Here is a 23,437-nt window from a genome sequence, read left to right as displayed (position 1 = left end):
ACAAATATCAGATACGGCCCTATGTCACTGAATCCAGGCTGTCCTTATTATTAATAATGGACTGGCCGGATTCGCATTCAGCGGACCATCTACGGTACGAACCCTCAGTGGCGGTTGGGATGAGTTCGCGGAATACTCAGCGACCTTTGGAAGACACGTTTACCGTCTGGGACAGGGCGCGGACCGTTAAAGATGCTCATGCAACGGTGCAGACGACGCTTGGCATGCAAGAAGATCCATAACGGATCATTGTTCACTTGATATTTGTATACTTGATTAGGACTTCTTATTAGGAATAGACCCGAAAGGGTAAGCTTAAATACAGAACAGAATTTCCACTCAAGCACACAGAGCGACGTCCGGCTTCAAGGTAAGCGTCAGGTCAAGCTTGTTTGAGTATGTTATGCCTGTCGGTGAACTCGAAGCTCTGTAGCGAGGGTTCATCCGGCAAGGCCAAGAGACTTTGTGTATTGGCCGATTATTATCGGGAGGTTTTACGTGACGGCTTATTGTTGCCTATTTGCACGACTGGGAGTGCTTGAATTGTCTCCCTTTTATTTCTTCCAGCCGAGTGTTGAACACTCGGTGATCTCGTAAAAGGCTTACCCGTACCTGGTACCCTTCCGCTGTTGGGACCACGAGGATTCAAAACACCTGCTAGCTTTGCTCGTGCTAGTAGCGTGTTCTTATTTTACTGGTTGGCCTATATAAGTAGTTTACAAGGTCCAGTTTGTCCCGGTGCAAGGGCAGAACTGGGGTCTTCAGGTCCGCCCGAACGATCGTTTACTATCCTAGTAGACGTATTGTTGTGGGAACATCCTAACTACATCTGTAGCTAGAGTTCACGTGGGATTTCCAACACCACACCTGGCTACGTTGGAGGAAATTGTGCGCGCTGGAAGCCGACTCAATGCTGGGCAACAAGCAATCTATGGCCAAATCACTGCCGCAGTAAGCGATCCGGTGGTTGGCAAAAAGCTGTTCTTCATTGACGGACCTGGGGGAACAGGAAAATCTACCTTACTTCGACACATACTGGCAAGGGTGCGGCTCGACGGCAAAATTGCTCTAGCAGTTGCGTCCAGCTATATCGCGTCACTACTTCTTATGGGCGGGAAAACAGCACATTCCACCTTCAAGATACCACTGAAGTTAGACAAGGACTCGACTTGCTCTATTTCCAAACGATAACATTTGCGAAAACTGATCGAGAAGGCGAGCTTGGTTGTCTGGGATGAAGCACCGATGACCCATCGGCATGCATTTGAAGCCGTGGATCGGACGCTACGAGACATCCTGAGCAACCCCCGCGAGCCTTTTGGGGGTAAGGTGTTTGTTCTTTCTGGAGATTTCCGGCAAATTCTTCCGGTGGTAAAGAGAGGCACGCCTGCGGAAACAATTGATGCCTGTCTCAAGTCATCCGACCTTTGGCCTTATTTCCAACAAGTGCGGCTTTGGGAGAACATGCGCGTCCAAACAGCGGATAACCTGACAAGCGCTGACGATATTGCTCAATTTTCAGAGTTCTTGCTAAGGGTCGGAGAAGGGAGACACGAAATCGACCGGGTCCTGGGTGGAGAGTTCTTGAAACTACCCCGTGATATGCTACTGGATAACCCTCCGGACGAGCCAGGTGAAGATGCTGACATTGCGCCTGGTACAATTCCAAAAGGAATGGCCAGAATGATTGATTTCATGTATGCTGATGTGAACGATCCTGATGTCGCTACAGACGAGTACTTCGCCAACCGTACAATCTTGACGACAACTAACGCATTGGTCCACCGCATCAACGAGGCGGTTTCGGGTCGACTTCAAACGACCGCTCATGAATAGCTATCTGCTGACTCCGTCGAAGACGATGACGGAAGTGTCTTCGAACAAGAGTTTCTTCATTCCGTCAACATTAACGGAATCCCGCCCCACAGGCTCATACTCAAGAAAGGCATTCCCGTCATGATGATGAGAAATCTGAACCCGGATTTGGGGCTTTGTAACGGTACGCGCCTGAGGATCGTTGACCTAAAGCCACACGTCATTCACGCAACAATCATGACGGGGGAGCGGCGGGGTCAGCATGCTCTAATTCCGCGGATTATTTTTGTCAGCGACGATGATACTCGAGAGTTTCCGTTTCGCCTACGTCGAAAGCAGTTCCCTGTACAGCCAGCGTTTGCAATGACTATCAACAAGGCCCAAGGTCAAACCCTTATGAAGCTAGGGCTATATCTTGCTACACCGTGTTTCTCACATGGTCAGCTGTACGTCGCCCTATCAAGGGTTACATCACGCTCGAATTTTCGAGCCCTCATTGAATACCCGGAACAGGAGGAGGAAGATGGAGTCTACACAAGCAATATCGTTTTCCGACAAATTTTTGACATGTAAACACATTTTTTTTACATTTTACTTCGTTACATCATTAAAACAATTTAATTTAAAAAGTAAAACATGAGGGGACCGAATTATAAAGTATCGCTGCTATTTTCAATTTAGAAATCATTGTTTGTCCCACCCCTACTCACCACCCTGTCGGAAACTAAAGGGTGATTTAACAAAAACTACCGCCGCGTAGCGGCGGCGCTCGGCTAGTTTTGCGTATCAATCGGACGTGATACCTGGCGTAAACGACTCGCCTACCCCTATTCAATTTGATTGGTTAAATAGCATTATCATCTTGAAAGCTATTGGCTAGTACCACAGCAAAATTATCTCATTGGCTGTAAGATTCCAATACAAAATTTAAGTAAAACTTCATATTCTACCGTATCCATGCTACGGCTGGTGGTACGGGCGCGGCTCGCGCCCTCCGTCAGCGCCTTCGCGCACGATATAGTTCTACGTTGTCAATCTTCATCTGCTCCGTCGAGTAAATTACCTACAACCACGACACACCCTCCCAAATCTAAAGACGATAGCCTCCAAGAACGGATCATCTCGGCTCTGGTGGTCAACCGTCCAGGTATATATTGCAGTTCTAATCGGACGCTATGCTATGCAATTGACGCCTTGAACTCTGATTGTGTAATTATTACATACTGCTACTACCAGGTACGCTGGCGCAGATCGCAGATGTGTTCGGCTACGCGGACCAGAATATCACGGGCCTTTGTGTGCGCTCCACAAGTGGTACCCGAGCTCTCACGCGTCACCGTATCGTGTTTCTTACGTGACCGGGAGCTCCCGGCGCTTAAGAAACGGCTGCGTGCGCTCGTGGCCGTCACTTTCTTTCACCTCACGACTGTCAGTTTCTGCGTGTCCAACGAGCAACTGCTGCTTCGCTCTCAGTTGTTGTTGCAAATCCGACGAGACCCGCGTCACCAGCGGCAATTGCTGCGGATATTACACGAGTTCGGCGCTGAGCTGATCGTTCCACACGATGAACAGGACGCCGAAAGTGACGATCCACTAGTAGCACTGGACGACGAAGAAGACTTCGACGAAGACGGAGTCCCGTTCTCCCGTAGTAGCGCGGCCTCTACGTCTCAATTCTTGACCTTGGCTGACGAGCCAGATAAACTGATCAAGTTCATGGGTGCGCTCACAGAGGAAGGCTTCAAAATCCTCGAGACGCAGACGTGTGGACCAGTATTTCTCGATACCTCCCACTCGACATTAGACCCGGAGAGCGCCTACTCGTTCCGACGAGAAGTTGCATCTGAAGTGGAGAATTTGCTCGTAGTACCGACAGATAACGAGGCGACCACTGCTAACCCTGCGAAGACAGTCAGTGAGATCCAAGGTGGCAGTGCTCATGTGAGTGATGGAACAGCGTCTGCGCTTCGACAATTGAACAAAAATGCCGCCCCAACAGCGATAAACTCCGAGCCAGACCCACTGGATGCCGATGTTATGACTCCTTTACCGCCAACATCCACTTTCCAGCTGCATACAAACGACCAGGGATATTTCTCTCCGAATCGACTTCGGTTGCATGCTCGTATCGCCCAGCAGCTCTACTCTTCTGCGCCCCAGGACTTGAGCATTCCCAAGTTTGTGCTTCTACTAGGTATCCCCGGCTCAGGAAAGTCTACAATGTTGAGCCATCTCGACCTCATGGGACAGCTCACACTGCAGGATTTTGTAAACTTTGACGTGGACGATGTCATTGCACTTCTACCTGAGTTCTACCACGCTATGCTCAATGTGGGGCTGGGCAATGAGCCTGAAAGTCGCAGTGTGACAGATCCTGAAGCTGCTGAGGTGCTTTCGAAGCCTCACGCGAAGCTCTTGCCAGGTCCACAGACACGGTATCAACTTTGTCGAGACGAGGCACGCTTCATTCTCAAGAAAAACCTTCACAGCGCCATTATGTCGCGTAAGAATATAATTCTTCACGGCAGCGGGAAGAGCTTCACCAGTTACGCCCAAACGGTTGACCAAGTCAAGGCTGCCGGTTTTGATGTTCAGGTGATCTGTCTGGACATCCCATTAACGGAGGCTTACAAGCGGGTGAATAAGCGTAGCCGTGGCTATGGGCGTGACGTACCTCGAGCAGTTATCGACACGGCTTCATCGCTGATCACGCGCAATTTCCGTCGTCTAGCGAGTCGTGTGCCTAACGCACATCTTTTTGACAGCACAGCTCTTCCCCCGCGGTTGGTTTGGAGCAAACAACGCTCGGAGATCGCGACAAATCATCCAGATGACGTTGTGCAGCGCAAGTATGGTATTTAACGCACAAAGGTGCAAAGGAAGAGTACAATCCTCAACTCTTGAAGGCAAGGCACAAACAATCAACGCAGAAACAGCTCTTGTTTTAAGAACAAATCTAAACAAAGTACGCAGCAGGAGCAACCGATCCGGGAGTCGAGTCTGTTTGAGTGGCATCGTTCTCGGGTGACACGAACCGGACAGACCGCACTGTGTTCTGCAAACTTTCCTTCATTCCCGAAGTGAAGCTAGCCACGTTGGTCTCGAGAATTTTGCTGTACCCCGTGAAGCGGTATGACATTGCGCCTGTACCTTGGGCAACGTCCTTCTGGGCGACAGATTTCTGAGGATCGTTGTAGTCCTGGTTTTCGTACAGGATCACATCGAAGTTCTTCGTGTCCGACTTGAACAGCATCAGCTCGGTGATGGAGTTCCAATACTTGGCTTCGACTTCTGGCGTGCTATCAGAGTAGCACACACCGTAGCCGTCTCCAGAGTCGGGGGTCCCCAGCAAACAGGCTCGTCCAGCTTCCTCCACGTAGACTTCTTGGACAGAGTGATCACCGCTGATGTTGTACCCCGTGTTGGCCACATCTTTCGAAATCACATCAACATGCTCATCGAAAGGCACGTCCGTCACGCGAACGTTCGCTACAATGTCGCAGCCTTTGCCGAATTTGATACTCCCAATGGTACCCGGCGCTGTGATCGGATTCGCCCTCGTGCAGCTCTTCACTCGCTCACCGACGCAAAATTTGGATCCTGCGTAGTTTATCCGCTCGTAGAAACACACGGAGCAGTCAGCGGTGGCTTTGGGCAGGATGTTGAGCTTGCTTCGGAACTGGTTACACCACGCCTGGTCGTTTGAAGACGCAGCCGAAGCCGAGCAGATTGCAAGGGCGACGAAGGGGGTGAAGCGGACCATGTAGACCAAAGGGTTGAGTCGGACAAGCTGCTACTCAGTAAATTGAATTGTGATGTTTGGCACGACATGCCTCTCCCTTTACATTGCAGCGCTGGTCAGCGTGGAAGAGGAGGCCAAGTGGAGATAGCCATCTGCACCTGCTCACACTGTTCGAACTTTAATTACATGTAATGTAATAGCCACGTGACACATGGAATCTGAAATAGCACAACACCTGAAATGAAAGCAGAAAAGTGAGCTCCATACGACGATACGTGGCTGGTGAGGATATATTAAAAAATAGCTTTACGGCAGAGGTTCTCCACCTTCTCGCATAACTCCAACAAAAGGCTTTGTCTGCAACTCCTGTGGTGCCATTAAGTTTGTCTGGAACTGTACTGCTTTTTCAAGTTCTCATAATGCTGAATTTCTGCGGGCGACACCGATGGAACCACCTGGGCAAGCGCCGTCATAAAGTGTTCTTGACTAACAGGTACACGCAGCTCTTGAGGCGACAATCGGTTGAGCAGCAGACGGATAGTCATGGGGCTGGAGGAGTAGCAGTCCTCCGCATTAATCTCCTCTGAAAAAGACAATCACAACGCACAAAAAAACGATATATCAGAACGGGTCAGCCAACTCAACTGGCAACAACGCAATACGTACCGAGTTGTCTGTCAAGAGCTTCCACTCGATCCTTCAGTGCAGCAGCTAGAGCACTGGAACTGAGAGCGTAGAAGTCAGCGCCTGTAAAGTTCGAGGGGCAAAGCTCCACTACAGCATCCAAATCAGCATCTTCCGCCAGTGTAAACTTCCTCGTCTGCGCCTTCAACACCTTGAGTTGCGCTGATTTCTCGTTGCAAATACCAAGGTACAGTAACCGGTCAAAGCGCCCAGGACGCAGCAGTCCCGTTTCCAGCAGATCTGGGCGATTCGTAGCTCCAATCACAAACACTTGATCGTTCCCACCACCGCTAAGGCCATCGATCTCTGTTAGAAGCTGCGAAACGACACGGTCCATGACACCGCCAGAGTCTGACCCACGGCCCCGCATCGGTGCGAGCGAGTCCAGTTCATCGAAGAAGAGAATGCACGGTCGACAGCTACGAGCCTTGGCGAACACTTGTCGAACGTTCTTCTCACTTTCACCGATGTACATGTTGAGTAGCTCAGGGCCCTTAACACTGAGGAAGTTGAGGTTGCATTCAGTGGCGATCGCCTTGGCCAGGAGAGTCTTGCCTGTTCCTGGAGGTCCATACAGTAAAATGCCAGAGCGTTGGCGGACTCCACTGGCGAACAACTCTGGGTGCTTGATCGGTAGCTGCACCACATCTAAAATCTCATCCTTGACGTCTTCGAGACCGCCCACGTCAGTCCACTTCACATTCGGAATAGACGCATTGCCAATGTTGGCGGAAGACGCCTGGGCTTGCTGGTTCTGAGCTGCTTCCTCCATATCCTTCGCTGATACACAGCACTTGCCTGGAAGATCTTCCGAGTCAGCAAACACCAGATCTTCCAGCGAAACACCACTGAAGTCCGTCTCATCACCAAGAATCCGCTCAATCGCAAGACTCCCAGCGTCTGCAAGCATTGCCGACAGCTCTCCGTACGTCCGACCTGCAGTTAACTGTGCAATCTCCGTCAACTCCACGCCCTCATCAAGCATTGTACATGCTGCCATATGCTCTAAGAACTCTACTCGCTTGGAAAGATCGGGCGCTTCGAGGTGCATTTCGTAAAGGAAGCACTGTCGGATAAACTTGGGAACTTCGTTGACGTTTTCTACGCACGCGATCAATGGGATGCTGTGTTGGTTCTGACTGAGGGAGCGAATACACTCAGAAAGAACAGCACCGATCCGCAACTCCGCTTCCTCGTTGTCCTTCTCGACTGGGAAGAGGTGACTAATATAAAGGAGACAGGGCGCTAACGCCTGAGCTTTCGACACGTAGTCACGTACATTTTCCAGCAGATGGAGCTCTGATTGTCCCGTGAGCTCCGTAAATGGAACCTCCACAGTAATAACTCCCAACTGCTTGGACACTTGATGCACGAGCGTCGTCTTGCCGACACCTCGAGCTCCACTTAAAAGCACTGACACTGGGATCTCGCACAGCTGTGCTGGGTATAATATCTCATACAGCTCTTGCTGGGTAGTTGAAGGCAGTGCCGAGTCAACGATCGGAGCAGTACTACGATGTCTATTGTGTGTCAAGAACTGCTTGATGGTTGATTCGTCAGGAGACGGAGCAGAAGTCGAAACACCTTGCACAAGCTCCGTAGCGTCAGACACTGCCAACGCCAATGCATTTTTATTCTCTCCGTCCAATCTTTCGACTCGAAAAAACATAAGCGAAGTGTCCAGATCCAACGTCGGTGGCATAAGTTCTGTCACAGGTTCGGCAGCTTCGTCGTCTTTCGGCTTCATACAAGCAGCAGGCACTTTCACAGTCTTGTATGGCGCGTAATTTTCTCTGTACCATTTGCTCTCTTTGGGTACATGGGACTGCGTCGTCTCGCGAAGCTCCACAGCAAAGATATCTCCCACTTGCATCACTTTGGGTGTTGCAAAGTGCGCTCGAATAGCGTCCAACAGTCCGTCACGTTGCTGTAACAGAGCGTGTTGACGACACGATAGACTAGCGACGAAAAGTGGAGCGATCATTGCATACGAAGCAGCTGCAGGTTGCGCTTGTTGTTTGCGACGGAACGGTGCAGATGGCTGCACTACCAATCCAAGCTCCTGTGGCAACGCAGTTCGGATACACAACTGTATAATAGTAGCGAGGCATTAGATTGAGGGATGGACATTCACGGATACTGAACTACTCACTGAAACAGACACGTAGGTGGCTGTGGACGAGTGTAAGGGGATGCCGAGATTGAAGGCCAAAAGCGGCGACAGCGTCACGTCCCCATCCTCTTCCACTTTTTGCTCTTCACTCGCACCCACTGGAATATCCGGCAGTAAGCGCAATCTCGCCACGTGGAAGCGCTCTTGGAATTGAAGTGTCACGAACGAGTCGTGCACCACGCGGAGGCGACGCAGAAGTGCCACGTCGGACGTTGTCAATACCGCGAGTGCGTCTCCGGATACAGCAGTGAGCGCTAAGGGCGGTGGTGATCTGTGGATGTTCCACACATGCGCACGCACTGTGTGCTGCTCTGGGGCGGCGTCGACGGCGAAAGACGAGAGCCACATGCGTCCGAGTCGGCAAGTGCGTAAGTGCAGCCATGATACGCAAGCAAACCCCTCGAAGCTCAATGTGAGGTGCGTCACATTAAACACAACAAGCATGTGGACCACTTTACTGCTCCCTCAAACAACTTGTTGGCAACAAGATTTCGTCCAACAAGCACAGAGACGATGAGCAAGCCGGCGGAGAAAACGAACAAGCCGCCCACGGGCAAGGCGGCTCCCGCGACGAACGAGAAGGCGCCGGTGCTTGTGGTGGTGACTGAGGAGGACGACGAGTTTGAGGAGTTTGAAGACGCGGACTGGAGCGGGCAGGCGGAGGAGAAGGAAGCACACATCAAGCAACAATGGCAGGACGACTGGGATGTCGACGAGGCTGACGACGAGTTCTGCAACCAACTGCGGAAGGAGCTTCAGAAGCACAAGTAACTGCACAGCAAGCAGAAGATCGAGCGCGGCTGAAGTGGGGTTAAAGGCATGTTAGTCACGCCACAGCCACACTTTTGCATCGTAATTATCAGCAACAAGATGCTTGTCACGATGCAGCAGGCCGCAGAGTCGTGACTTGAACGCAGCGACATCGCGTTGAGCTGCAGTGTTTCTCTTGTTTTTGAGGTTCTCTCTATTTTTCTACCCAAACACTGGCAATACGACGATAAGAGCTCCACCTGTCCACAGTCTGTCGTTAATGTCGCCATCGTGTGCCTACTAGTGCTGCTTGTCCTGGAGGTGTGCGGGCACGTCCGGTTCGAAGAGCGCGTCGCGCTTCCACTCGGGCACGTACTGCTTGAACTGCGCTGCCTCCTTCTCGTCGTCCATGTCGAAAAAGTCCTCAGGCTTGACGTCAGCAAGGTTGGGGTTACGTGGACGGCGAGCCTCTTTAGCTTGTCTGGCAGCTTGCTCGGCCTTAGCATTGGCTGCAGGGTTAAGCAGCAGTTGGGCCTCCTCCAGCGTCATGCGTGTGTTCATGAGTTTGTCCAAGGGGTCGCGGATCTTGAAGGTCTGGAAGCGGATGATGGGGAAACTGTTCTTAAGCTTAGCTTCCACCTCCTTCAGCACAGCAGGAGACGTGTTGAACTGTTGTACGATGAGTTTTCCCTCGTAGTGGCGCTGCAGGGCACCCCACCGGCGGTCCTCGATGCCGTAGCCCAAGCGTTTCTCGCCGCGATTCTCCGTACCACGGATCACACCGCCCTGGGATGTGATAAGCGACGCGCAGTCTTGGAACACACGCGCCACGTCCTTGGGTGGTGACTTGAGGTTGGTCAGTAGTACCTGCTTGTAGAGCGGCATGGCTTCTTGGCTTCCTTAAGCGCTTCGTGTGTGAGGCGCAGCCACCGGTCACAGCGGGCAATGATCATTGGTCAATTTGTTTAATATTAGCCAATAATGTTGGCGAGCTATTTCGTGGGCTCTTTTTAATTTTGGGGAGGCTCATTGATTAATTTCGGGAGCATGGAGACTCTTCCCGAATTTAGTGGGCCGGGTGGAGGCTGACGGTGGCAGTAGCAGGCTCATTCCAAGCGGTTCCAATAAGTGCGAACGCGCCCCTTTTCTGTATTTTTGGCTCGGGCCTTACTTAAACAGGAGCGCAGCTAGGGATACACTATCATCGCGGCCGCGGTACCAATAAGTGCGAACGCCTGCCGCTACAGGCGCACATTTTTGACCAATCAAAAGCGCTGTTGGGGATGCACTGTCTCGCGTCCACAAGCTCTGAACGTGACGCCTACCGCTACAGTCGCACGTTTTGACCAATCAAAACCTGCAGCGGAACACCAAATTTGCACCACATACATAGATGTCTGGCACACCAGTGCAGGGCAGACCTTCACTTAAAAATAAAACGCCGTGTCTACCTGCTGATTGTTCTCTCCTTACTCGCTAATGCCTATGCCTCCGACGATCACGATCCCAACTGCGACTTCTGCTCCGGGACCTACTTCGCTTTCTCAACTCCGATCTTGATCTTGATCTCGAGCGGTCTTCATATCTCGTACAGAAGCTGCGGCTCCTCGACCTCCTGTGCCGTCGTCGCTCACTATCCATTACTCGATGTCTCTCACTGCTGCGCATGCGTCGAACACGCCCGTGATGATGCCCTCGAGCTTCCTCGGACCTCTCTCGGTGTTTAGAGCTGCGGTCTTTTCTCCTCCGATTGTGATCGCCGCTCTCCTCTGATCGTTGATCTCTCTCCTTTGCTGTGGTTTTCGTGTTCATCACCTGCTGCTGCTGCTGCTCTGCCGACTTCCTGTCCTTGCCCCCTGCCATTTGCACGCGCACAGCCTTCCCGAGGATCTCCATGGATCCTTCGCCCTGGCATGCATCAACCACTCGCTTCGCCGCATCTGGACTTGCAAACCGCACGAAGGCGAAGCCTGGAGGCTGCAATGGTAGCGTAAGAATCGTTACAAGTCCATGGACGTCGATGGCCGTACTCTGCGTGCGATCCATACACTGTGGATCGTCCCGAAGCGCGCAAGCTTGTTTGTGAGGTGGATTTCCTTGGCCTTCGGCAACAAGTTCCCCACATACACGCGGCAGGCTTCCTCCGTCGCCGCCAGCGCCTGCTCTTCGCCTCCCATGCGTATTAATTATGGCACTGAAATTGTGACGATCTCCATTTTCTGATCAGGTCTAGATTATAGATTTAGAGACTTGATTTTGAATCAGACATATTGCGTAATCGACAATCATTCTAAAATCTGATTATGACGTTGAAAAGGTCGGTAATCTGATTCTAGCAGGCGATGAATCAGGTTTGCTCTCCAGTCGTCTGCATACTCAGACACAAAAAGCTCTTATTCCGTTGCTTGGAATCAGTAAGCAGACGATTGAAGAGGCTCAGTTTTGGACCTGACTACAGTCGCCAATAAGAAAGTGGCGACTCGCAACTATCTTATTCTCCGCAGCATAATGACGGACCTTATGAAGGAAATCGACGCACTAAACCGGGTACTGTTCCGCCTGGCGAGTGCAGACGACGAGCGCATGTTGCAGGTGCTGCAGTCGCTTCTGCCTAAACTTCTCACGCTCTTCCCGCGCTCGCTGACGACGCCGTTGGAGCAGCAGCTCAAGGACAAGGTGCCGGTTGTATACCAGCATTTTGTAGACAACATCATGTCTTACGAACATAATTGAATTTTGCGCAGATCTTGCAAGTCGTTTCTCACATCAAGGCTCGTCTCCAGGCGCTGACTCGCCCCTTACTGCCGCTGGACGCGCTGTGCCAAGTGCTGCAGCGAGAGGATCTCTCCGTCTTCACGTACAACCTTGCCCTTCTCTTCATCGGTAAGAAAAACAACCGTTCGTGCTGTTATTTATGCTTATACTTTTGTGCATTCTGCGTGTTTAGAATTGGGATTCGAGGCTGCGTCGACGGAGGAGCAGACGAGAGTTTTGGCGACAGTATTCAAGAAGATCGCGAGCTTGTCGACTGCAAACCAGGAATCATTCTTCAGGCTTTTAGTGCGTGCACTGCCTGTCAGTGCTTCGACTGTAGCTCCGTGTAGGACGAATGCTGCTGAAGGAGAAGAGCAGGAGGACGAGGTAGGGACAACCAGCGAGCAGGTCTACGAATGCGACGCCAACAGTGGCGCGATGCTGGATTTTATACTGGACCTGGTACTATATGAGCTGCCCTCCTCGACCACTACGGGTGCAATGACCTATGGCTTGATGACGTCGCGAGTGGAGCGATTGCAACGCGTCAAAGTGACCGAGTTACACCGTGAAGCTCTTTACGAACGTCAGCTGCACGGCCTGAAGCTTGTGAAAGAGATGGAACTCCCTACAAAACTCAAGATCCCTGTCTATGTAGCAGGAAGTGCTTCTTTCCACCACTCGGTGAAGGCATTTAGTGACGAGCAGCTCTCCCGTGCAATTAAGTACGAAGAGAAGGAGCTGGAGGACGCAGATGTGATGCGCCGACTGATGGCGTTGGTGCTCGGCAGCCAAGTGGCTCAGAGCTCCCATACTTTCGAGGCTGTGGATGCAATTCTATTGGCCAATCGAACACGCTTGGCCGACGCGAGTATTTTACAGACGCTGACGCTGCTGTCGGCCTCTGAAGCTGCAACGAACGTCCTACCGTTGATGTTGCAACTGTTGTGCCAGTTAATGTTTGGCACTGAGCCGTCACGACCACCAAATGTGGCGAGCAAGATCAAGCTAGCAACTGTGCGTCTGTGTCAGTGGACTTTCCACCATTGCCAGCTCCCTGTGCTCGAAGGTTTGCTCGGCCCAGTGCTGCTCCCAACTCTGCTTCGCCTACTAATGAATCCACATGCCGACAGCGAGGCATCCAGCGCGGAGTTTGTGCGGGAATTCCGTCAAGGGGTCTATGATGCGCTGTCCGTACTTGTAACCCGCACGCCCGCACTGGTCGCTGCATCGGAACAGGCTTTCCAGGTGCTGCTTGTGCGTTGTCTTGCCGAAGAAGAGCATCGCACTGGTGCTGGGGCGAACGCTCTAAAGACGTTTACTTCTTTGGCAAGCGCATATGCGGCAGCAGCCACACCAGAAGTGAGGAGAACAATTCACCAAGAGCTGGTCGCGCTACTAAACGGATCGAAATTGTTCGATGGCAGCAAAAACTATGCTCGCGTTCGAGCTGCGATTGCTGCGTGGTGTGCTGAGCTGTTGGCAACTTCTGGTTTTGGAGGAAATGAGGACATAATGATGCGCTTTGCCGTGTTGCGCTTGGGGGCAGCCCCAGACGAAGAGACTCGACGTCTGTCGGATAAAGCTTTATTCTCCAAGCCATTGCCATCGACGGGGGCATTGGCAAGAAGCCTGAGAGCTAATTACCCACAGGAGGATCTGAAGGCGAGCATGCGTGATGCCGGGGCAGCTGAGAGCTGCGCCCGATTCTGTGTCGAAATCTTGAAAGCCTCGCGCAACTCCAACAGCCAAGGAGACGCTGACGATCGGAGATGTGTGGTGGAGTACCTTGTACAGACGCTTTTGGGGACAGCAGGGTCCCAGTATTCCACCACAGCGACGCCTGTGTTGGTCTATGAAACAACAGCAAGCTCTTTGGTCGAAGTGTGTGGGTTTGACGCTGAAAGTGTGGGTGCCGTCTTGGCTGGTCAAGTGAAGGAGCTCTACGATATTGTTGTGGTTAGCCAAGATCGCATGTTCCTGTCGAACATTGCGGAAATTGTAGCATGTTCCTGCAGAGCTGGAGCGTTCACAATCAGTCAAATCGTGACAGACATTATCAAGGTTGGCTTGAGTAAGCTCGAAGCAGACATGTGCTCAGGAAAACAGCTTTCGGGTGCTTTGTATATTCTTGGAAGTGCGTTGGGCTACCTTGGACAGGATTCTGCTCTCGTCAATGCTGCGTCAAGCGAAGAGATGCAGCTGGTTCTGTCTTGTTTCCAAAGGGTGGCAGACCTTTTGGAGAGGAAAGTTACGGAAGGATCAAACTTTGCTTCCTACCCGAGAAGTGAACTTGCTTTAAATGAGCATGTAGGGCTCCTACGCAGTGTCATGGATGGTACAGGTATCAGTGGTACCTTACAGTGCTTCATGCGAGGTTCTGAGGCTGGCGAATGGAGTCGGCTTAAGGTGAAGACGCTTGGGTGTATGAGACGAGTGGTTGAGTGGAAGATAAAGGCTGTCCATTTTGATGATCAACTGAGTCCAAAGTTGGCAGCGTTGAAGCGAATTGCAATCGAGAATCTCGGCCGAGCTGTGTCAGGGTTACCAGGAATCGCCACCTCGTCTGAGGCATCAACTGGCCTCGAAGCAATCTTGAACGTTCTGCTGGATCTCGGCAATGAGACGGATACTGAGCTCCAGTTCGACATTGGCCAAGTTCTTGTCGCACTCGGAACTCACGATGCAACTGAAGAGTTCGCAGCTGATCGCCAGTCCAAGTACGACAACTTCGCAGAAAATCGCGCAGCCATCATTTTTGAGCGCGTTTTGGCCGATTGTGCTGGATCTCGACAGCCGAAAGTTCGTCGAAACGCTGCGATTTGGCTGCTCTGTATGTGTGCAGCTGGTCTTGGACCGTCATCGGGAGGTGACGATGCACTAATGTCAGCTACGTCGTGGGGAAGCGTGCTTGGATCCTCCGCCTATTCAGAGTCAGTACTGGAAGTTCACGAGTTCTTTGTGACGATGCTGAACGACGCGAACGAAGTCTCAAAGGAAAGCGCAGTGAAGGGACTTGCTTACTTGCGACTCCGTGCACCGACCGACGACATGGGCGTTCAGTTCAGCGACAGTTTATTCCTTCGACTACGATGTTTCCGAGCCTTCGCGTCTACCGCTGATGCTGCCGATGACGATGAAAATACAGATAGAGGGAATGAGTCAGCGATAGCGCCAGCAACTGCTGCGTCTACGTCTACGTCGTCATCAAGCTCTACGGTGAAGAATGCAGCTTATCGTGAGGTCAGCAATGTTGCAGCAGACGTTGGTGACCCGGAGCTCATGTACGCACTGCTTTACTTGAGCACCGCCGACCCAATATGGGCGTCATTGGCGTCATCGTCTACACCCACTACGTCTCTGCGATCCTGTAGCTTCTCGTTCGTCGTGACGGACAAAGAATTCCGCGCTTCCATCGTAGCCAAAGCTGGCAGTCAATGGATGGCCGAAGACTACTCCAACAAAACGAAACTGGTGCCGTGGCTGTACCTGCTCAAGTTTCATGCAAATAGCAGAGTGGCTGCGGTCATGGGCAACTTGTGGGAGTTTGCCAAGGGGAATCCCGCCACTGTCAGCACAGCAAAAGGAGAAAAAACGTTGCTTCGACAGAACTGGACGCTTCTGTTCCAGTTCGCTTTGGCACGACTGGAGAACGCCCGGAATTTCAAGTACCGTGAAGCTGCGTGTCTTGCACTTATTGACCTGCTTAACGGATCTGAGGCTGAGGACGTACGAGATGACTTCTTACGACTTTGGAAAACGGCGTCGCGTGCGGTAGACGATGTCATGGAGGCGGTTGCTCTCTCTGGGGTAAAGCTCTATCGCTATCTCGGCGAACTGAGCTTGCGTGTAGCTGCAAGTGATGCATCGTGTCGCTCTCAACTATTGGAGTTCCTCGTTGAAAATGGAATCGTAAGCAAAAACACCATCTGTCGTGCACTGAGTATTGACGTATTGCTACGTCTTGTGAAGACGCTGAAGGCTGTTGACATGCAAGACCGCTTGGCGCCGCTGCTGTTGAAGCTTCTCGAGTATTTGTCGTCGCTGGAAATGCCCGAGTTGCAGTACGCGCAGTTCCACGTGGAAAAGAAGGACCAACTGGAGCGTCTGCGAGTGTCCATCAGTCAGGCAGGACCTGTCGGTCAATTGCTGGAGTTGGCGACGACTCGTCTGAAAGAGCTTGCCGACTCTCCAACGTGTGTAGCGGTAGTCTCTGAGCTCGTTCGTGGCGTCTCCAATCTGCTCAAGTTCGGCGTCGGACTCAACACTCGTGTGGGTACTGCCAATTTTGTAGTGACATTAGCAGGTAAACTTCCGTTTGAGCTTCGAAAGTGCAACGGAGCTGAACTGCTGCTGCGTCGTGTGTTTATCCCGTACGCGGGTGCCAAGACTGCGGCCGAAAACGATCAATATGGAGACGAAGAGAGCAGATACGGTGCAGGTCATTCATCCGAGCAGACTGATGCGAGTTTGACGGCGACGTCAGGATTAGCGGATGGGTTGGTCATCCAAAGCTACTGTCGAGCTGCTGCGTATTTGTGTCCCCTGGTGGATGCTTGTACAGTTCGTGACTACGTGCGCTCGGGCATCTTCGCTTTCAACAAGGCTGCTAGTGAAGGTTCCAGCCCTTCGCCCTCTCCCCAGAGCCACAGCGACGAAGACGTTGTCATGGATGAAGCAGAAGAAACTGTGTCGAAGTCACCCCAGGTTTATACAAGCCGATACTTGCTGATCAGCGCACTAGCAACCAAAGAGCTCGTGAACAAGGTCCCACCTATCGCCGATGCAGGCACCGTGGTGACTGACGATCTGCGCAACACTTGGTACTGCGCGCATGTGTTCCCTGCAGCATTTATCGGGCAGTTTGCTGCTACAGACGCGCTGAAGAACTCATGGGTGGCCGTGCTGGACGAGTTACCACCCACTGTTTTATACGCTTCGAGCTCCTTGGACGCTGTTTTGCACTCAATTACTTTGCTTTTGGCCCATCCAGCTTGGGATACGCGACGACAGGCGGCACGTGCATTGCAGGCGATTTTTGCGAGCTCAACGTACCGTTCACGACTGGCCATGGAGCAAGTTGAGCGCATCTGGCAGGAATTAATCGATGCTGTACCAGGTCGTCTTTGGAGAGGCAAGGGTGTCATTCTGGAGTCAATTGTCTCGTTGGTGGCTGTAAAAGGGGAGAGCACTGCTGATGGCGAGTGGATGCAGAAGCTGTCCCTACTTCTGATTGATGAGTGTGCTCGTGCCTGGAAGAACCAGGATATCGCTTACCTCGAGAGTGCCATCGTGAACCTGGGGAGGTTTTCGGCGTTGTTACCAGCCGAGCAGAGTCAATTGCGTGGTTCCAATGTGCGATCGCTGAGAGGCGCATTTGCTGAGTGGATGATTGGGAACGAAGCGGATTCATCCAAGTCAACAAAGCCGTCGTTGCCTCCGTTACTGATCAAATGCGTTTTCGAGGCGCTTGGACTTATGTGGCCAGCAGCACGATCGAGCACGAACGACAGAAGTGCTGAGACCACAGTGGAGACCATGCTGTGGCTGTGTACTAGTGTGGAATCGCCTCATTTGGCCGCCTGGAGTGTTCGCAAAGCCATTTTTCAGGCATTGACTGCAGTTGCGGAGCGTGCACCGGCGGAGGCGCTTCTCAACGACAAAAATGCACTGGAGCGTGTGGTTGATACTTGCTGTGGGTCGTTTGGTGTGGCTGATGGCAAGTATTCGATGGTGCGTGTAGCTGCGGCTGGAGCGCTTACGGCGTTGCTCGAACGAGCACAGAGTGACTCGGACGTGGCTCTGCGGCTAGTTGTGCAGCGGGAACGCGTGCTAACTGCAGTGCAGACACTGCTACGTAGCGACGAAGCGTCGGAACAGCAAGCGGCCTTCAATTTGAAGTCACAACTAATGCAGGTACCGTAGATTCGACCATCTACCGATATATTATACGCTAACCGAGAATATCGCTGCTAGAGATTTCAGTGAGGACGCCCAGTACAAGTATTAATAGTATTGTTATACGGCTCGATCGACACCCACTATAGTACTGACGGCTGAACTGCAAGCAAGCGAGCAATCCAATTTGTATGTATAATTTACATATTTGGTACCAAAATCAAGCAGCGCCATAAAAGGATGTACTTAAGTATTACACAATCTAAAAGCTCTGTCAAAAATTGATAGCACAAGAATGGAACTATCAGTCCCTTTTGGAGTGGGTCGCAACGGTCAGTGACTACTACTATTAAATGGAGTCGAACATTATGAAATGAAATGAAAACAAAAATAAGCATCGACGTGTCCAATTTGTAAGCGGAGGAGTGCACAATTACTGTAGGATAAGTATATTCCTGACGGAGACCCCACCCCTACTGTAAGCTAAAAAAATCCACAGCCAATCGCTGGACAACATGTACTTTTATTTGCTCAAACCACCAAAACCCGCTATTTAGGGGTAGGGGTAGTTTATTCCAGCTTAATTCCGGAATTGTCCGGCTTTCAAGAAATTTCGAGATAATACGCCTTAGTAAAATCAAGGCACATCATGTATTATCGCGTAAAAGGCGTCGGTACCAGAGAAAAAAATCATGCGGTTGAAGAGTAAATATAGACTAAAACTTCACGAAGAGGCGCCATGCAACCGACCAGCTTGCATTACGCGCGGGATTCACACTGCGAGAGGCAATGAGAAGAGCTTCGCGAGGTCTGGACACTCCTGCTGGCACAATAGGGCAAGAGATTGCGGCGGAGAAGATGCTTGAGGAGTTCCTCACTTCAATAGGATTATCGAAAGTCGTTTTAGATGGCATACATAAAGCTCATAGAGAATTAGCTAGTCTCCCGACCCAGAACATGTACTCATTGCTAACAGCTTTTTCGATTTACATACAGACGAAGAAAAGCAACAAGGCGAGAGCGGCGGATGGACTACTAGCAAAATCGACAGTGCTAGGGTATTTTGCACAAGTTGTGAACATGCTTCGCGAGCGCTACACCAACTCTCTTGGTGACCCTAAGAGAATTGCCAAGATTCGGGACAAAATGGCATGTTACATAGAAGAGAGGAATTTGCGCGCAAATGTGCAAACCAATGACGCTCCTGGGTGTAACGTGGATGATCTAAGTGTACTCGTTGGGTATCTAATTGCGAAAGCTGACGTGGCTACCGGTTTGAAGTCTGTACATGATGCGGCTCTGTTGACTATGATGTGGCATACATTTGGAAGAGCTGTCGATACCTGCTTTGCACGTAAACAACAGCTCTCGATTTCAGCTTCTGGGAGCTTTTCCTACACATTGCCCGGATCAAAAGCTCTATGGTTCAAGGCGTCTCAATATATAAGTCCCCGGAGAGATGGCAGCAGTGTATGCTTCACGCATTTGGGTTGCTGTTTATCTGCTACGACGAGCCCTCCGAGTATTTGTTTCCGTTGGCACATAATTTCGCAGAGTCCGACCTTCCTGGTAATAAACCGTATTCACAAGAGGAAGCTGTTTTGTACTGGGGTCAACTATTAGAAGACGATAACAGCACGTCGGAGCCGCCCCAAAAGCGAGAGAAATATCGCAAGTTATATTACCGAGGTCATTAGAGATTCGTTGAAGTCGATGCCTCCTGATCTCAGCCAAACGGTGACGCCGAACATGACCAGCCACTCCATTCGCCGTGGAGCCGCTGCGTACGCCAATGCGTCGCCGAAGCTGTCGATTCAGTGGATTTCTACTCGCGGGGCTTGGCTGTTGGAGTCACTAACCAAGGCGTTTGCCTACATTGGAACGACAACAAAGGAGGATCAGAGCGTAGCCAAAGTGTTAGCAGGGTACCAAGCTCCAGACCTACCTGTGGTAACGCCGACAATTCGTGATCTACAGCAGCGTTTGACGGTACTGGAATTTGGTCAGCTTGTGACCCTTCGAGACGAGCTGTACCGCCACGTACTTGGTTTCCAGGACGCTCGATTTAATGCCGCATTGGACGTCGTTGATTGCACGTTTGCATCGCTGCTAATGCACATGGATGAGGCTCGCATCCACATCGAAAACACCATCCAGCACCTCGGTCTCGTCGCGCTACATGTACGAGCTGCATCGCAGTATCGCCTCTTCCAACGCTCGTCTTGGCTCCTGCATCACGATACGAACATGCTGTGAGTGGGGGGCGTACCTGAGAGCTCACTGGAAGACGGCAAACCACGTGCAGCTTAGCAATGCCGTCGCTGGTAACGACACGCTGCTATCATCCACTCTTAACAACATGTTAGCCCAGCTTGTGAACATTAGCGAGCGACTTGGTCGCCTTGAAGACTCGCAAGCCCAGATGCAGAGCCAGGCCTTAGGGAGTACTCAGACGCATCAGCAGTCACCACAGCTACCTACTGCTGTTGAGGTTGTCGTCCCAGCTTCAGCGTCAGCCTCCACCCTTGCTGGATGCCTGCTCAACTGGTACACTAACCACATATGGCAAACGGTTAAGGTAAGAAGGAACAAAACCAGCGTGCCGAAGCAAAGGCAGCAGTGCACATAATGATGGCACTGTACCAGAAGCCGTACCAAGTCCCAGAGGAGCCTCCACGAGCCGACGTCGCAGCTTACAATGCCTGGAAGCACGTAGTCTGGGAGCTGGCACTCAAGCTGGATACAGCCGCGAACCAGCGTCTCCACGCTTTCGACCAAAAGAAACCAACACGCAAAGCTTCGTCCCTTCGCAAGCGCTGGCGCCTGCTGCGTACGTCGCATCCTGAAGCGTATCGCTCGCTTGGAGCACAGTATCTTGTCTTGAAATCCAGTGGTTCCCTCGTAGATGCCTGCACACCTCCATCACATCTGTGGACAGCAGTTGACTTGGATTGACAAGCCGTTGGGCAGCACAGTACAGCAAACATAAGCACGAGCAAACAGCACTCACCAGCATCAACACCATTATAAGGCAGTACACCACAGTAGATAGTTCAGCAATCAGTACAGCCTACATTACAAAGCATCACACACCACACACAATGCACATGTGGTGAAGTGCTTTCTCAGCAATAAGAGAATGGGCCTGACGCGGGGTCACTATCCCGAATCAGTGACAATTTTAAGTGATTAGAGAGGATTTGGGTTGGTGGCACGGATGCAAGTTGCCGGTGGTGGATTAGCCATGACGAGCAGCACCCCGTATGAAATGACGATGGATCTGGTATGAGCGATGTACGAGAAGGCAAGACCCACCAAGACTTACCTCGGATCCACCCTTACCTGGATTCACTTAAATGGATATGGGATATACTATACAAGAGTGGATCGGGTGTGGATCCTATGAAGGAAGGATGGTCGGTGCCCTCTGAAGGTGGATCTAGTAGCCACGGCTAATGAGGAGTCAAGATCCACCGCGAGGTACCCCGGATCCCATACTTCCGAGCTCGGATCCATGGAGGGAGGATCCCGCCTTGAGGGAACTGGATCCAGGGTATAGGGATGATGGATGCAGTGGATCTCGAACTTTCGTGGGACAATGGAGATCACAGACGGTTGCGAGATGAGGTTGGATGATTGGAGAGCTCAGATCCACGACGAGTGTACAATTACAGTGAAGTGGATCCAAGCGACCTGGATCCGGATGAGTGTACCCATAATAGGGTGACCATAATGATTACGTCATGGATCCGGTGGATCTGAAGATAACACAACTGGGATGATGGGTCAAGGGAAGAAGGGACATGCAGCCGAGCCTGGTAAGGGATTTAGCAGGTGAAAGACATAGAAGGTAGAAATCCAGGCAGGTATAGGCTTAAGTATCAATACAGACCCCAATTTGCACAGTAACGCGCAAGTGCCTTCCTGCCCTCAAGAACCGGAACTACATTGGCCGTACGAGCTCCGAGAAGGTTGGGAATTGCGAATCTAGTGTTGGTAGTGATAACTGGATAATACATTGGCCAGATCCTACAACCTAGTGAGCTTTTCCTATACACGTGCAGATCCGACAGGTTAACCGAATTTACTACTTGGTCGGTTACACCCTAGGGGCTCTCAACTCTCAAGATCCCGTCACAGGAGGCGGCAAGTACAACGCAAAGGAACGCAAAGGCAACGGACACACCCGCAAGGCAGCCCTACGGCCAGATCCACGATATAGGCCCCGGATCCATAAGCTCGAATATTCGCTTAGGATTCGGAACAATCCACGGACGCAGAGTGAAGATTTTCCACTGCTGCTCCACCCCATCCCCACGTCTCGCCAAGACACTCAAGCTTCACCACTTGAACTCTTCGGAAGTTACCGAGAGAGCAAGATCCCGCCCTACCGACGGGTACACAAGGTGAGGAAAGTTCAGCAGAACACGGATCATCGGGGGACCCCCTCCGTTAGTCGGTGTCTGGGCGCAGTTGGTAAGTGGATCTGGCAATCTCGCAGATTTTGCTGATCCCGCTACACCACAATGGTGCGCGTGCCCGGATCTTGTGGTGACTCGGGATTTCACCGTGAGTCCCAAGAAGATGCTCAAGTGAAGATTGAGCCAGGGGAAGAGGCGTCGTCGGAGGTCGGATCGACGAAGACGCTGCTGAATGAAACAAGATCCGCGGATCGATGGAGTTTTGGGAGGAACCCTGTCGACGGAAGAGAGGTGGATCCGGATCCGGATCTAGAAGAAAAACCTCTCTATCCTCCCCAGGTCCCCTCGGGGACCCCTGCGGATCTTGACCCAAGTCAAGATCCGCTAACAAAACAAGGAAAAGTGAAGGCGAAACGGTATGCATTTGCAGATTCACCGGTTAAGCCAACACTGTACCTAAACCCAACCCCGCTAGTCGAAGAAACGAGAAAGAAGACGAAAACGAGTAAGACTACGCGGAAGAAGATGCAAGCTCCAGAGTCGGAAGAAGACCAAGCTGGATCCAGGTCAAGCTGGTCAGACAAGGATCTCGAGTTTGTGTATCGCCACCAAGCTTTACGCGACTTCCTGCATCAAGATCCTGTCATGCAGATCCTGAATCCACGACAGATCGAAGATCCAAGGGAACCGGTGAGAGCACCAACGAAAACGGCGAACAAGTTGGTGGCAGTCAAGGATCTATTACGTTTGCTTACGGAGTCAGGCATCGTAGCTGGTGTGTTCGACGCAGAGGATATCTTCGAGCTAGACCTGGATCTCATAGTATCCGCGACGCGGGACCTCTTTGCCAGAGTTAAGTCCATCACCGGAGAAAGGTCGCGCACTATGGATCCAGTGTCGTCGCCGAGGGTCAGCCAAGCTGCGTCCTCGAACTACGAATCCGCCGCTGAGGATGAGTCAGACACGTCGTCCGAACCACGACGCATGACTTTAGGACCCTCCGGGGCATCCATGCTGGAAGCGCGGGCGAGGAGCCGAGGACAGGAAGTCCCTGTGAACGCGAAGACTCGGGATCCAGTAGGCCCTACGCGTGATCTGACACAATCCAGCCACGATCGAGCCAGATCCGGCAAGAAGCCAGTGGGATTATCGTCAGATCGGGCTCAAGGTAATCGCCTCACGGATCCGGTCTCGCCAGTG

The 23,437-nt window shown here is 51.7% G+C and overlaps 7 protein-coding genes across 7 annotated transcripts; 3 read left to right on the top strand and 4 right to left on the bottom strand.

Annotated features, from left to right (window-relative positions):
* Positions 1-2,772: 2,772 nt before the first annotated feature.
* PITG_04491 (uncharacterized protein) lies at positions 2,773-4,677 on the top strand (the record flags this gene model as incomplete). The annotated part of the gene is made up of 4 exons (XM_002906055.1): positions 2,773-2,842; positions 2,927-2,962; positions 3,052-3,113; positions 3,181-4,677. 4 exons carry the CDS (start codon positions 2,773-2,775, stop codon positions 4,675-4,677), a joined length of 1,665 nt encoding a protein of 554 aa, XP_002906101.1.
* Positions 4,678-4,736: 59 nt separating this feature from the next.
* On the bottom strand, positions 4,737-5,608 carry PITG_04490 (uncharacterized protein; the record flags this gene model as incomplete). The annotated part of the gene is made up of 1 exon (XM_002906054.1): positions 4,737-5,608. One exon carries the CDS (start codon positions 5,576-5,578, stop codon positions 4,772-4,774), a length of 807 nt encoding a protein of 268 aa, XP_002906100.1.
* A 326-nt stretch (positions 5,609-5,934) lies between these two features.
* On the bottom strand, positions 5,935-8,762 carry PITG_04489 (peroxisome assembly factor, putative; the record flags this gene model as incomplete). Its single annotated transcript, XM_002906053.1, has 3 exons — positions 5,935-6,140; positions 6,224-8,330; positions 8,394-8,762. 3 exons carry the CDS (start codon positions 8,760-8,762, stop codon positions 5,935-5,937), a joined length of 2,682 nt encoding a protein of 893 aa, XP_002906099.1.
* A 165-nt stretch (positions 8,763-8,927) lies between these two features.
* On the top strand, positions 8,928-9,185 carry PITG_04488 (uncharacterized protein; the record flags this gene model as incomplete). Its single annotated transcript, XM_002906052.1, has 1 exon — positions 8,928-9,185. One exon carries the CDS (start codon positions 8,928-8,930, stop codon positions 9,183-9,185), a length of 258 nt encoding a protein of 85 aa, XP_002906098.1.
* Positions 9,186-9,464: 279 nt separating this feature from the next.
* PITG_04487 (uncharacterized protein) lies at positions 9,465-10,060 on the bottom strand (the record flags this gene model as incomplete). Its single annotated transcript, XM_002906051.1, has 1 exon — positions 9,465-10,060. One exon carries the CDS (start codon positions 10,047-10,049, stop codon positions 9,465-9,467), a length of 585 nt encoding a protein of 194 aa, XP_002906097.1.
* A 744-nt stretch (positions 10,061-10,804) lies between these two features.
* PITG_04486 (uncharacterized protein) lies at positions 10,805-11,341 on the bottom strand (the record flags this gene model as incomplete). The annotated part of the gene is made up of 3 exons (XM_002906050.1): positions 10,805-10,933; positions 10,980-11,141; positions 11,213-11,341. The coding sequence occupies 3 exons, from the start codon at positions 11,339-11,341 to the stop codon at positions 10,805-10,807; spliced, it is 420 nt and encodes a 139-aa protein (XP_002906096.1).
* A 331-nt stretch (positions 11,342-11,672) lies between these two features.
* PITG_04485 (uncharacterized protein) lies at positions 11,673-17,878 on the top strand (the record flags this gene model as incomplete). Its single annotated transcript, XM_002906049.1, has 3 exons — positions 11,673-11,840; positions 11,909-12,047; positions 12,112-17,878. The coding sequence occupies 3 exons, from the start codon at positions 11,673-11,675 to the stop codon at positions 17,841-17,843; spliced, it is 6,039 nt and encodes a 2,012-aa protein (XP_002906095.1).
* Positions 17,879-23,437: the final 5,559 nt, after the last annotated feature.

This window comes from Phytophthora infestans, genomic scaffold (genome assembly GCF_000142945.1).
Source record: "Phytophthora infestans T30-4 supercont1.5 genomic scaffold, whole genome shotgun sequence".
NCBI lineage: Eukaryota > Oomycota > Peronosporomycetes > Peronosporales > Peronosporaceae > Phytophthora > Phytophthora infestans.
Note: the sequence above shows the minus strand (reverse complement) of the source record. Positions and strands in the feature narration are given on the sequence as shown.